This window comes from Xyrauchen texanus, chromosome 48, assembly GCF_025860055.1.
Source record: "Xyrauchen texanus isolate HMW12.3.18 chromosome 48, RBS_HiC_50CHRs, whole genome shotgun sequence".
NCBI lineage: Eukaryota > Metazoa > Chordata > Actinopteri > Cypriniformes > Catostomidae > Xyrauchen > Xyrauchen texanus.
In genome coordinates, this window is record NC_068323.1 from 14,529,829 (window position 1) to 14,545,127 (window position 15,299).

General features: G+C 39.0%; 1 protein-coding gene across 2 annotated transcripts in view; it reads right to left on the reverse strand.

The window, feature by feature from the left end:
• The window catches only part of LOC127639776 (transcription factor E2-alpha-like), a 31,677-nt gene extending 18,499 nt beyond the window's left edge, over positions 1 to 13,178 (reverse strand). The window contains exons 1-5 of one of the 2 annotated variants that reach the window (XM_052121986.1): positions 12,647 to 13,178; positions 7,997 to 8,093; positions 6,465 to 6,537; positions 315 to 382; positions 139 to 211 (exon numbers count right to left, since the gene is read on the reverse strand). In XM_052121986.1, coding sequence (XP_051977946.1) covers positions 139 to 211; positions 315 to 382; positions 6,465 to 6,537; positions 7,997 to 8,071 — 289 coding nt within the window. In that variant the 5' untranslated portion in view covers positions 8,072 to 8,093; positions 12,647 to 13,178. The remainder of the gene's footprint in view (positions 1 to 138; positions 212 to 314; positions 383 to 6,464; positions 6,538 to 7,996; positions 8,094 to 12,646) is intronic. The other variant, XM_052121987.1, reaches the window with a different exon arrangement.
• Positions 13,179 to 15,299: the final 2,121 nt, after the last annotated feature.

Sequence of the window (15,299 nt, forward strand, 5' to 3'; positions counted from 1 at the left end):
AACACTGTGTGAAGGCTATAAGTACACCTTCTCTCTATGGCCAAAAAGGAGCTCATCTACCCTGAGCAACTTCTCTGCAAACCATGGGGGGAGTTTCTACATCAGGGCCCTTGAGACCAACCACTTAGTAAAACTCACCACTAATCCCTGTGCCAAGGAATGGGGAAGAGAGTCCATCATGTTCATTGAAGTGAGAGCCCTCTCCATAGTTCTGGAAAAACCAATCCAAAGCCTTGTCAATATTAGAAAACATGGCCAAACAACACAATCAAATAACCAACAAGGCTTTGGCATTCGGTCTAGATTGTGCTTACCTGTACCTGGTTGAAGGAGGGACTGTTTTGATCCCCAGCAGTCCATGGGCTACTACGTTCATCCATTCCTACAACATATGAAGAATGCAAGCAATCAAAAGCAGAATTTTGCACTTCTGGCAGGCATCAGCACCTTCACGTGAAAAATGTTCTTAATTCGCGGTTCATTGGACATTTGGTGGCCAGGTCTCAGTGCGTAAATAAGTCTCTGTAACTCATATAAAACCATTACACTACACTAATATCCATGTCATTCATCAAGCCTCAAAATCACTGACCATAAAGGGAGCATTCATTCTGTTGAGGGGGGCAGGAATATAACTGAAAGCAGAACAAAAACATGCTGATCAAAGAATTGTGAAATTAGCATCATTGTATTATTGGGAACGGAGACCCATGTGGAGAATAGAGGTCTAAGTTCATGGGATCCATGCTACAAGACTGTTTTGAAAAGGTGTCAATATGCAGAAATATTGATTTTCGAAAATTTTCCTGTTAATGTTTTCAAGTGTGCTGGAGTAGAAATTCTTCATAAAGCATTTCCTGCTCCATCCTGTCTTATGCCTTAATGCAAAGCTCTCCAAAGACACATGGCTTAATTGCATGCTGATTTGCATAATTGTGCATATTAATGTGGTTGCTTAATGAATATTCATATTCTCCTTTTGATTTTTTTTAGGTCTAATTAAAAATGTGTGAGAGAAGAGGGGGTCTCAGCCAGAGCGGCCACTGAAGGCTGAGCATGAGTGATGAAGCTAACAAAGCAGAGCAAATAGCGACATCCACGCTGACAGCCGTGATCTATGGAGCCCACGCAGGCAGCATGGGAAATGAAGTGGGCACTGACTGAGTGAGTGAAAGAATCTCCCTGGCAGAATGATCTTATGTGGGGAAAATGAAGTGGCAGGAAGATTCAGAGGCAGTGTTGAAGGACCATATAAGATGTTTAACATAGCAAATAACTTTGTATTGTATTTGTCAGTAGAGCTGTTACAATGGTGAATTTTTCTATGAATGATCACATTACAGGTTATTCACACTTTTTGAATGAATTTCAATGATATTGCCAGTCATTTGTGATAGAACGAATCATTTAGACTGATTTGTGGACTGGCTTGAAAAATCTATTGAAAAGTAGAATGATTCACACCTCAGAATGATTTGCTCACATACCAACCATCACTATGGCTTCCAAGCAAGTTGTAATATTTTATAGCAGAGTATCACTAGGACAGGCAATTTATGCATTGGACCCTGAAAATGCATTTCAAAACCAAACTGTCCACTTAATAACCAGACTATACACCTTAGTCATAAAACTTTCAATCCAAAACAGTAAGTGAAATCTCAGATTATATCCAAAAATAAATTATCTAGCAATCAATAACCTACCAACTAAGTTCTGGGAACAGGAGTTAGACTTCAGTCTGTAACTGGACATGCACCATTGGAACCCATGATAAGGAAACTGTATGTAAACATTCGCTAACAAAAATTCATCCAATTAAAATATTAAATAGTTCACCAACAGATGTATAATGATAGAATTATATTTATTGTAATAAAGTTGACTGTTATTTTCTAGTCATTTTGTAAGATTGTTTATGAGAGTGTTTTTCCATGCTCTTGAAAATTTTCTTTTTGGATCTTTTAATCAGACAGTGATGATATAATGACCATGGGAACCCCGATATTAACAAACTGAACTGTTGCATTTCTGGCAAATTTAATTTTGTAGATATGAGGCCTTCTTTGAGGATACAACACAACTTATCTTTTGAGTTATTGGCTGCATTATTTGCCGATTAGATGCCAGGAAGCAACAAAATAGCTTCTATAAAAGACATTTTACATTCAGTCAAGCAGGAACTGATTCCATTTCCTGCGTGGAGAAAAGATCAGTTCTTGTATGCACTCTTTCAAATACAACAGCTACATAGCATGCCATCTTAAGCAGATATCAAAAGTGAAGCCATCAAGACTCACAATCTGAAATGTGCTCGTGTGTGAGTGATGGTGTAGGGTGTGACCAGGGGGAAAATGGGCTCTGTCCCAACCTAACACTGTTAGGATGGGACAGACGGGTCGGGTCGGGCAGCTGTGGAGGTGAGTGAGAGAATGCCTGGTGAATTCCTCCCATGCAATGACTCCCGCAAACAGCACAGTTATGCCCCAGGAAGGGGGTGTTGATGGTTTAATGCAATTAGCACTCTTCCAAGCACTTTTGTCTTGAGCAGTAGATGCACTAATGAAGGCCAATTCTTCCTCTGAAGAGGTCTTTACTTTCTGGATTTTCAGTTTGCAATGTTGCATATAGGAGACTGTATATAGTTAAAGTTCAGGCCAATTCCAATAGTACAGTTCAAAGTTGCCTCTGAAAAGATTTCAAGATTGTTTTCAAGAAAAAAAGGTGCAATGATCTTTCAGGAATGTTCCAGGTTCAGCACAAGTTAAGCTCAATTAACAGCATTTGTGGCAAAATATTGGTTACAAGGGAAGTGATTTTATCACACTATAATCATAACAAGAATAATGTTTACGTCTTAAGGCTATATTTTTACATGATGTGCATTTTACGTTAATGGGACTGGCCCAATTCACTTCAATTTTGCTTTACAGTAAGTGCCTTACAATAGCTGCAAGTTTATTTTTTTAAGGAGACTAAAATAATTTCCTATGGTATTCAAAATGATGCCACAAATGCTGTTGACTGAGCTTAACTTGTACAGAACCCAGAATATTCCTTTAAGATTCCTGTAGGAGTTCAATGGAAAACTGTTGAGGAACAGTCCCCTAGACCTTTCTCGATAACGATTGTGAGAATATGTCATATCCTGTTACACCAGGATACACAGTATCTCACAGAAGTGAGTACACCCCTCACATTTTTATAAATATTTGATTATATCTTTTAATGTGACTGAAGAAATGACACTTTGCTACAATGTAAATAGTGAGTGTACAGCTTGTATAACAGTGTAAATTTGCTGTCCCCTCAAAATAACTCAACACACAGCCATTAATGTCTAAACTGCTGGCAACAAAAGTGAGTACACCCCTAAGTGAAAATGTCCAAATTGCGTCCAAAGTGTCAATATTTTGTGTGGCCACCATTATTTTCCAGCACTGCTTTAACCCTCTTGGGCATGGAGTTCACCAGAGCTTCACAGGTTGCCACCGGAGTCCTCTTCCACTCCTCCATGACGACATCACGGAGCTAGTGGATGTTAGATACCTTGTGCTGCTCCACCTTCCATTTGAGGATGCCCCACGAATGCTCAATAGGGTTTAGGTCTGGAGACATGCTTGGCCAGTCCATCACCTTCACCCTCAGCTTCTTTAGCAAGGCAGTGGTCGTCTTGGAGGTGTGTTGGGGGTCGTTATCATGCTGGAATACTGCCCTGCGGCCCAGTCTCCGAAGGGAGGGGATCATGCTCTGTTTCAGTATGTCACAGTACATGTTGGCATTCATGGTTCCCTCAATGAACTGTAGCTCCCCAGTGCCGGCAGCACTCATGCAGCCCCAGAACATGACACTCCCACCACGCTTGACTGTAGGAAAGACACACTTGTCTTTGTACTCCTCACCTGGTTTCCTCCACACACGCTTGACACCATCTGAACCAAATAAGTTTATCTCTGTCTCATCAGACCACAGGACATGGTTCCAGTAATCCATGTTCTTAGTCTGCTTGTCTTCAGCAAACTGTTTGCGGGCTTTCTTGTGCATCATCTTTAGAAGAGGCTTCCTTCTGGGATGACAGCCAGGCAGACCAATTTGATGCAGTGTGCGGCGTATGGTCTGAGCACTGACAGACTGACCCCCCACCCCTTCAACCTCTGCAGCAATGCTGGCAGCACTCATACGTCTATTTCCCAAAGACAACCTCTGGATATGACGCCGAGCACGTGCACTCAACTTCTTTGGTCGACCATGGCAAGGCCTGTTCTGAGTTCAGATTCAATACTTTATTGCCATACAACTCAGTGCAAGTTGTTAGGGATTTGCTTCAGCGTGCTCATAACAACAAAATGCAACCAAAGACATAGAACAATTATATACACAACGATATCCCCTACAGGATGACACTTAACACAGACAGATAAAAGTAAAAGGAACACACCGCTCACCACGTACTTGGATGACAGTCCAGGATACTACAGTGGCTGATGTCAGATAGGAGTGACAATTACATATGAATACAGAACGCAAATCCACAACTCTACAATAGATAGATAGAATCGATAAAAAACACTGATGGTTGTCATAAAACATATAAAAAGTATAATAAAACACTATAAAAAAATTAGTGCCAATAATGCAAAAATATGCAAATACTGCAGACTCGTTAAGAGAGCCTTTTTTCCATAAGTGACTGGTTCATGGGTTGAGGGCTGTTAAGAGATTTTATAGCTCTGCAATATGTACTATTGAGGAAGCGGGAGGTTTTTGTCTTAATAGCTCTTAACCTTCTTCCTGATGGAAGTATGGAGAAAAGGGAGTTGGCAGGTAGTTGAACCTGTCCCGTTAAACCGCTGTATGGTCTTGGCCACCATGCTGCAGCTCAGTGTCTTGGCAATCTTCTTATAGCCTAGGCCATCTTTAGAGCAACAATTATTTTTTTCAGATCCTCAGAGTTCTTTGCCATGAGGTACCATGTTGAACTTCCAGTGACCATTATGAGGGAGTATGAGAGCGATGACACCAAATTTAACACACCTACTCCCCACTCACACCTGAGACCTTGTAACACTAACGAGTCACATGAAACCGGGGAGGGAAAATGGCTAATTCTGCTCAATTTGGACATTTTCACTTAGGGGTGTACTCACTTTGTTTGCCAGCGGTTTAGACATTAATGGCTGTGTTGAGTTATTTTGAGGGGACAGCAAATTTACACTGTTATACAAGCTGTACACTCACTAATTTACATTGTAGCAAAGTGTCGTTTCTTCAGTGTAGTAACATGAAAAGATATAAATCAAATATTTACAAAAATGTGAGGGGTGTACTCACTATTGTGAGATACTGTATGTTCACAGGGTAAATTATATGCTAACTGATGTGGGGATCTTATAGAATCATCTCACAAGTGATAGATTTAAGGAGTTGAGGTCACCTCTGTGTCAGGTAGCTCTTGCAATAAAAATCTCAAACTGAGACATTAGCTTGGCCCTGCTATGTAATCGGCACATTAGGCCGCTACAGACAGAGAGTGAAGATGGTGATCGTTCACAGGGTTTCTTTTGCTGTTTTCATGTGGGCCTCCTGCAGGGTGGTGGGAGGTATTAGAGAGCTTTGTCTCAAGAGTGGGTCCATTTCCTGTCAGTTGGCAGGGAGAGAAAGTGTTTTCTTGTGCGGGGGGAGGAGTGTTTTACGCTCTGGGGTGGAGGGAATCGTTTGAAGACCGTAAGGCCTTTATTTTAGTCTTTGTTCTCAGATTGTTCTTATTCAAGGGTCATGTTAGGAGTGTCAATTGAGAGACGGACAGGAAGGCTTTATAGACTCACAAGTGCATTAGAAGGCCCTGTACAACATTTTAATCTCTGGTCATATGAACTGGAGAAATTTGTGCTTACAATGGGTGCCAAAAATAAACATTTAAAAGTGGGTGGTGCAACTGGTTAATCCAAAAAAAGAACTTGGAAACCATGCATGAAACATGATTTTTCATTAACAATAAGAGAGTGGTTTTGGGATAACAAACACCAACTATTACACAGCTGCATATAACTAAACTGCTACATAAAATGTATGTACAATATGTATACATGTATTTTTTTTTTTTTAAACCGTCCCAAACAAGTTTTTTACAATGTAAACTCCTGCAAGTTTGTGCAATTGGTGTTTTAACTGATCAGCCAGTTCAAAGGGATCCAAACTGCCCCGAGCTTTCACTCTAGATAAACTATGGTGTATTCATAAAAGATAGGGTTTAGGAAAACAAGAAACGGCATGCCTTCTTTCTCTGTTGATATGAACGAGCACTTAGCAACTGGCCCAAACATCATATTTCCCCATAAAGAACACAATTTTCTACTCATATAACAGGTGTCTACTTTCAAATACACCAAACTGAAGTGATACACAGGAAATTTCTAGTGAACCATTGTTGATGAAAGGCAATGCATTTAGTAGTAAAGGCTTACCTGAACCACCAAACTGACTGCTGGCAAGTGTGGTTGGCCTATTTTTCCCATTGGCCACAGGGGGCGCAAACATCTATGGTAGAGAAGGGAAAAGCAGAAGTTGAGCTTAAAGGCCAAAATGTACTTCCACGTGGCGCAAACTCCGTCTTCGCAATGTACGTGGCAACCCTCCTTGTACAGCGTAGTATTTCTAAACATGCGGATAGTCCGGGTCTGCGAGTCAACACGAATACCCTGCCATTGTCTGTGCTAAAAGGCTAGGTGTCAAATGCGTACTTATGGCCTCGTGGTCAAGAGGTGGAAAGGCATGACAAAAAACGATGTATAATGATATGTTGGCAGCATATCACATCAACAGTTGCTCACAGACACTGATCTAAATCTAGATTATTTTCAGTAGCATTATTGGGGATTCCCACAATGCAACATCACGCTTAGCCTCTTCAAAAGTTTAATGTTAAAGGGCATGCAAATTTTTTTTGGGAGGAGAATTTGTCAATCTGAAAGAAAACAGACATCATATAGTTGTACATAAGGCAGGGCTCTTTGAAATCTCCCCTTGTTTTGTATCACAAAAAGTTCAATTGAAAGGACTAAAGAGGTCCTGCTTACGTGGCTTGATGATGTTTCTTTGTTTTTTTAAAGTACAAAGAGAAACATGTTATCAGCAATGGTGCTAGACTTGCATGGTGCATCATGGGAGGGACTTTCTGGTGTAGAGAAACATCTTTTGCCTCACCATTAAGGAAAAACTTAATACATACTCTGCGAATCCTTTGGTTGCCGTATTCTAAAGGGCTCCTAGCTCGAAAGCTAATGCAATTTGAGGGACTAACTAAACATCAACAATTTGTAATTAGATGTGAGATCATAATGCATTTGATTCGACGCATCTGATTATCAATGTATTGTCTTAATTGATTCCCTGCTTCAGTAGATGGCAATTTTCCAAAGCAATAAATTAAAGCATAGTCGAGCCACTGAATCAAGCGATTAACATTTTATATTCCTTATTTATGCTATTTAGGATGGCATGACTGCCAAGAAATCAAATTTTAACCACAGGTGAAATTAGAAAAAATAAATGGGGGATAAAGGAAATTTGTTAAAAATGGCGAGATGTTAAAACCAGAGCAGAATGAGTTAGTTATTGTACTAAAGACGTTTCAAATGGCAGCCCCATAAAGTGGAATCAGTCAAAATGTTTTGCAATGTATGTCAAACAGTCCTTTTTTGGGCCCTAGTCCTGGGATTGCACATGATTTAATGATTCATTAAAATGTTTATAACCAACAACACTCATATAATCAATGTTGTGACGTGAGCTCCAAACGGACCAAAGAGAAATAAAGATAAACTGCCTAGCATCACAAAAATCTGACTATTAGGTCAGATTAAGTGGAGGAGATTAAGGGCAGACACAACTCAAAATAATAAGCCATTCCTTTGTGAGAGACACAGAGAGAGAGAGATTTGTCCAGATCTAAGTCAATAGACAACAACTCAACTCGTAACCATACTCTCTTCCTTACCGCACTAAAATCCAACAGGTCGCTGAGTTCCTTATCAGTTCCCACTGTAGTCATTCTCTGGTGTGGCTCGGTCATACCCCTCTGTCTTTAAAGCACCCTGAAGGAGAAAGACGAGCGAGACACAGCTGGGATGAGCCATCAGAAGACCAGATGAATGAGAAAAGCAGTGATGAAGTGCAGGTCGAGTGTCCTCATATGGAATAGTGAATAGGAGTGGATGAAGTATATTGTATCTTATATCTTACATCACATAAGAGAATATTAGCAACATTTCACCTCAGTGGTTACAAACTCAGAAGTAGCAGAAACAATTCTTGTTTCCTTAGTAATATACATTTGAAGTCAGAAGTTTACATACACTTAGGTTGAAGTCGTTAAAACTCATTTTGTATAACACTTCACAGATTTTATATGAGCAAACTATAGTTTTGGCAAGTCGTTTAGGACCTCTACTTTGTGCATGGCACGAGTCATTTTTCCAACAATTGTTTACAGACAGATTGTTTCACTTTTAATTGACTATATCACAATTCCAGTGGGTCAGAAATTTACATTCACAGAACATGATGTCAAGCCTTTAGACAATTAGCTTCTGATAGGAGGTGTACTGAATTGGAGGTGTACCTGTGGATGTATTTTAAGGCCTACCTTCAAACTCTGTGCCTCTTTGCTTGACATCATGGGAAAATCAAAAGAAATCAGCCAAGACCCCCCAAAAATTGTGGACCTCCACAAGTCTGGTTCATCCTTGGGAACAATTTCCAAATGCATGACTATACCACGTAAATCTGTACAAACAACAGTACGCAAGTATAAACACTACGGGACGACGCAGCCATCTCAGGAAAGAGACACATTCGGTCTCCTAGAGTTGAACGTAGTTTGGTGTGAAAAGTGAAAATCAGTCCCAGAACAACAGGAAAGGACCTTGTGAAGATGTTGGAAGAAACAGATAGACAAGTATCTATATCCACAGTAAAATGACTCCTATATCAACATAACCTGAAAGGCTGCTCAGCAAGAAAGAAGACGCTGCTCCAAAACGACCATAACAAAGCCTGACTACAGTTTGCATGTGCACATGGGGACAAAGATCTTTCTTTTTGGATAAATTTCCTCTGGTCTGATGAAACAAAAATTGAACTGTTTGGCCATAATGACCATCGTTAAAATTGGAGGGAAAAGCATGAGGCTTGCAAGCCAAAGAACACCATCCCAACCGTAAAGCGTGGGGTGGCAGCATCATGTTGTGGGGGTGCTTTGCTGCAGGAGGGACTGGTGCACTTCACAAAATAGATGGCATCATGAGGAAGGAAAATTATGTGGCTATATTTAAGCAACATCTCAAGACTCAGTCAGGAAGTTAAAGTTCGGTCACAAATGGGTCTTCCAAATGGACAATAACCCCAAGCATACCTCCAAATTTGTGGCAAAATGGCTTAAGGACAACAAAGTCAAGGTATTGGAGTGGCCATCACAAAGCAGCAAAAAAAAAAAAAAAAGTGTGTGCGAGCAAGAAGGCCTACAAACCTGACTCGGTTACACCAGTTCTGTCTGGAGGAATGGGCCAAAATTCCACCAGCTTATTGTGAGAAGCTTGTGAAAGGCACCCCAAAACATTTGATCCAAGTTAAACAATTTAAAGGCAATGCTATTAAATACTAACAATGTGTATGTAAACATACCCACTGGGAATGTGATGGAAGTAATTAAAGCTGAAATAAATCACTCTCTACTATTATTCTGACATTTCACATTCTTAAAATAAAAGTAGTGATCCTAACTGACCTAAGACAGGGAATGTTTTCTAAATTTAAATGTCATGAATTGTGAAACACTGAGCTTAAATGTATTTGGCTAATGTGTATGTAAACGTCTGACTTCAACTGTAGATTGTGTCAATAGAGTAAAGTTTTAACATGATGTTACACACACTCCATGTTTTTAAATCACCCACATTTCATGTTGCAAACAAAAAAATGGGATTACACAAGATTTAATTTAACTCAACACTGCTTAATGATGCTTTAAAGTGACCAGTGCCAAGATTTTAAAGTTTTTCCAAGAAATTAATCTTAATCTTGCCTGATAATTGATTTGGCAGTACCTGTGGATTTTACTCTATAAAAGTTATTTGGGTAACTCATTATGTTTAGCATAAGAAAAATGCAGCATCTAGGGATAGAGGTTGACCAGTAGTGAATTTTGCCAATACCAATAATTAAGGTGGTGGAAAAGGCAGACAACTGATTAATCAGCTGAAAGTTTTTAAAAATGTATTTCTAGTAATGTTCTTTCCTTACCATGACAGGCACAGCCCTAAATGCTAAGAGTCCAAAATGAATAAAATCTCAGATGCAGTTTATTGTGCAACCAAAATCCTAATAATTACCAGAAGAAAAAAAATTATACATTTGGTGCAGAACACTGAACTTTTTACTATAAACCAGCCAAAAATTTACCAAGGACTCATTTTTCGATATGGAGACTCATGTTCTAACTGTAGAATTCTCCAGGGCTAGCCACTGAGGAACACAGAGGACAAAAAAAAAAACAATCTGCATCTATCAACATAGATTTCGGCAATAACCAATAGTTCCAAAAAGCAACCATCGGCACCAATTAATCTGTAAAACTTACAGATTAGAGAGCCCAAACACCATCTCTTAAATTATAATGCATTATAAACTGATGATAATTAAAAGGGGTTGATCTGTTCAGACATCCTTTTTTTTTTCTTTTATACTTTTTAACCTTTTAGAGAGCTAGTCCCGGAGTATTTACACTTAACCAATTTATGGTCAGATGTACTATCAATCATAGTTATTATTAATATTGTTTTGTTACACAACATCAGAGCAGTAATGAAAAAAAGAAATCACCAACAGTCAATCAGTTTCCATGCAACCAGATCACATCGCCACATGGAACATGCAAATCCATTTCCTTAACTTATTGAACATCTCTGTCCTGTGTACGAGTTATAGTTATCTGACCAGTAAATTTGAATAAAAGGAGATCATCAAACAGGTAGAGAAAGATTTACGTTAAGTATTTTTTTTTTTTAAATCGCCCTTTTTGTCAAATACATTAAAACTAGCAGAAGCAACTTTTTCAAGGGACATCTTATGGAAGCCTGTATGCTTCTGCATGTCAACAGGTGGTGTGATTTGCAGTCCTTCTTTATATTGCCAAGCCATTTGTTTCTATAAAACAGTTTTATTGTATCACTATTAGGAGTCAAAAGCTAAAATAAAAGGGGTTTACACCTTCCTAGGGTTTTTATTTTTAATTCACAATGCATTTTATCTGCGATATACCCAAATGAAAAGTAGAAAGTGGCCCCTCAAGTCCAACGACAAGCTAAGAGCCCGAATCCCCCTCAAAAGTACGCCAATCAAAATCAAGCCAACCCCTTGGTTAAAACTATGGTTTTTTCAGTGCAAACTGTGTGAAAAGGCTAAGAAGCTATAGACCTAAGAGTTGTTCTAAGTGATAAGAAAAGCCCAGGTCGACCAGAGGTGAAGGCCAAGGAAAAAGCTCATTACGCGAGACAACGAAAAACGGGCGTTAAAAATGTATTTTCTCTCGATAAAATGTGTCTTTAGTCCAGTGCCATTAAATCGGTGTTTGGTTGTGAGTGAGAGCAAAAGCGCTTGTGTCCACCAACCCATTATTAATAGCACCGGACAAAACCCTTGTTATAAATACTAAGTAGCCTACGTCAAATAGATCATGGAGATGTCTCAATGTTTTAACGATATGTAAAAACTCATGTGTAGTCACGTCCCGTTTTCATGCAGGTTTAAGCTTCACTCATTATTTCAGATAGCGAAATAATCATCACCATTTCAAAACCAAATGGCCACATCAATCGCGCGGACACGTAAAGTTGATAAGGACCGCATAATTATCGATCGTAACCAGCCGTTCCGTCAATAACTCAATTATTCATGCGTTTTGAGATAAATGTGCAAGCTCTGAAGGAAAATAAAATGCGACTGCCTAACAAGTTGACAAAAGTACGGCGGCAAAATGTCAACTTTTCATCGCGAGAGGCGCAATTTAATAATGCGAGTGGGGGTTGGGGGCATGAGGAATTTCCTGCCAAAAAAAATATGCAACGAACTACATTAACCGAAGGCTTTGTGAAGAACAGACCTGGTCACAAAGCAATTAAGGAGAGTATGAAGTGAGAACGGTTTAAAAATCGCACATTTTCGGCACTTTAACTTGATAGTAATTTGCGGATTCACTTTTGCACTGACAGCTCTTGCGCTTTAATATTCAAGTAAACTCGGGGAAACGCAAAGGTCGGCGCATCATCAAACTAATCCTTACTTTGATAAAAAGGACAAATACGTAATTTCTGTTAGAATATAACTGGGTTAAAGACCACCAGCACAAAAAAAAAAAAAAGAAAAGAAAAAAACAACAACTGGGCAGGACTTCACCACCACAGCCACCACGCAAAAAACTAAACTAACAAAAAAAACACTGCACCCCCACTTCCATAATCAGACATCCCAAAAACTTAAATGGGCGATGGAAGTTCAACGTGCAATAATAGGACTTCTCTGATCTAAATATGCGACTTAAATACTTGCATCCAAATAAAGCACTACACAACAGTCCCCTAAAAATCAGTACCTCCGATTATCAGATGTCTTCATCCAGTAGTTAAAAAAGAAAGGTTGAGTCTCGTAGGGAAAAACCATAAAACTTGAAAGAATTTGAGGTACGGCACATTAAAAGCGTTGGATGGCCGCAACAATGTGTCTTATTCCTGCTTTGACATCCTTCTTCAAAACACCGACGTCACAAATACAATGTTGCACGTCAGTATACAAACAGTCTCGCGCCACGACTTCCTTTATGTTGTTACAATTGAAGTGAATTCATTCTTCTAGTAGACATCTTGACCACCTCCATCCACATTGTGAGCAGCAACAATGTATTCCTCCGCATGGAAAGAGGGGCCTCAAACGCTCGGGTGTCCAGTTTCATGTGCCCAGGGGAGTCAAGAGTTTTTCCGTCAGCGTCTGCCAATGAAAATGGACGAGTAGAATCAGGAAGCGCACAATGGTTGTTAACGTCTATCAGTCTAGATATACTATGTATAGTTACAGCGAAACGAAAATTGATTGAAGGAACTATAATTTCCAGCGGAGGTTGATGTTAGAAAAGTAAGCGACATTTATACCAGAGCAGCAAGAGATGGAGCGATAAACCCGCACGCCACTGGCCAATAGGATGGTGAGGACAGTGATGGGCAGTTGGAACGTCCAATAATCATAGGGATATTCACTCCAGACCCGCCCATTTCATGACGAACGCTGAGTGTTCAGCGAGGCTGACTGAAGGGGCCAGAGCACAGCCTGCGTGACATCATTTTATTACTCTGGTTTACGTCGACGCCCGCGCTTTAAATTGTATTATTTTGTAAACATTAAAAAAAAAATAGGATAAAGTATTTCACAATATTTGCAAGGTTACCACATGTGTTTATTTATCAACACATTTTCTTTGTCAGAATCGGTTAATCATTATAGGAATATTCAGAATTCGATACAAGTCAATGAATCAACAGTATTTCCGGCATAATGTTGGGTACCACAATAAATAACATTCTTTTAAAATAGGTGGGAAAAATCAAGTTTACAGTGAAGCACTTACAATGGAAGTGAATGGGGCCAATTCGTGAACATAAAAATACTTTTTAATATTAAAGTATTTTTCTAAAGGATTTGTCTTGTTTTTTAAAGAAACAAGACAAAGACATTATATGTATTAACAAGATTTTAGTCTGATAAAATTACTTACTAACCTTTACTGTGTAAAATTGTATCCATTTATATAACTTCATTGCAATGACGATGTAACCCCATAAACTATAAAAAAAAATAAATAAATAGAAAAACGTAAAATGACAAATTTACAGCTCAAATAATGCACAAAGTTTAACAGAAGAATTAATGTAAGTGGTTTTATACAATTATGGTAAATGGTCTGCACTTATATAGTGCCTTTTTAACCTTAACGGTATTCTTTACACTGTGTCTCATTCACCCATTCGCACACACATTCGTTCACCTGCCATTGGGAGCAACTTGGGGTTCAGTGTCTTGCCCAAGGACACTTCGGCATGTGGAGTCGTGTGGGCCGGGAATATAACCGACAACCCTGTGATTAGCAGCCGCTCTTATAAGCTTCATATATCTGCATTTATACCCTTCAAAAATTTACCCCATTCACTTTAATTGTAAGTGCCTCACTGTAACCTCAATTTTTGCTTTTGTTAAAGAAAAGGAGGGACGAGTCAAAGTTTTTTGTGGTAATCAACATTACTGTCTATTAAGCTTAACATGTATTTAACCTAAAATATTCCTTTAAAAGATACTATTATTCACACAAAAAAAAGTTGCACCCCTTAGCACAGTCTAAGGGGCCGTTCACACCAAATATGTTTTTGCATTTATCTGTGGTGTCTTTCAATTGTTTTTCTATGTAAACATGCACTAGATGGATGTCTCTGGCCGTTGCACTGCATCTCACTGTTTTTTCAGCATCTTGCGAAAGAGGAAAGTGATTTTTTAAGATGCTGTGTCAAGTTAAAAAGAACTTTAACTGTTAAAAACTCGCCAGATTTTAAGCCAAAACCGAAATTGCTTAATATCTATTTTTTTCTCCAAGCAAGTACTCTTGCAATAGGCTATATTTTATGCAAGCATATCGGCAACATTTGTAAAAGTACTGAAACAGTAAACATACACAGTTTTAACAAGGCACGGCAGCACATTAGTACACTAGAGTAGAATGAAGAAAAAAGCATTGAGTTACCGTTTAATTGCTGAAACTTCACTTGGTGCAGAACCATCTGGAATAATATGAACAATGCAACAGTCTCCTCTTTACAGTCTGAACTTGTTTAGAATGATGAATCTTTCTGATAACTGCACTAAAAACATAAAAACGTCTAGATATAGCAATAATATATGCAATATAGATGCAGGGCAAAGAATGAAACAGAGTGCAGGTGTCTCGACATGCGTTTTTGTTCTTTTTAAATTGACATGGTGTTTAAAATCTGCCAATCCTGCGTTAGACGTTGAAGAAAAAGCGAGACATGGTGCAAATGTCAAAGACATTCATTCATCCAGCATGTGTTTAAACAACAGCGCACAAAAACATGTTAGGTGTGAACGGCCCCTTACACCTCCGTTCACACGTGTCTGTGAGTAAGAGTGCGTGCGTGAAACAAGTTCGGTGAGCCTGTTTATTTTTTCATTAATTACAAACTCAA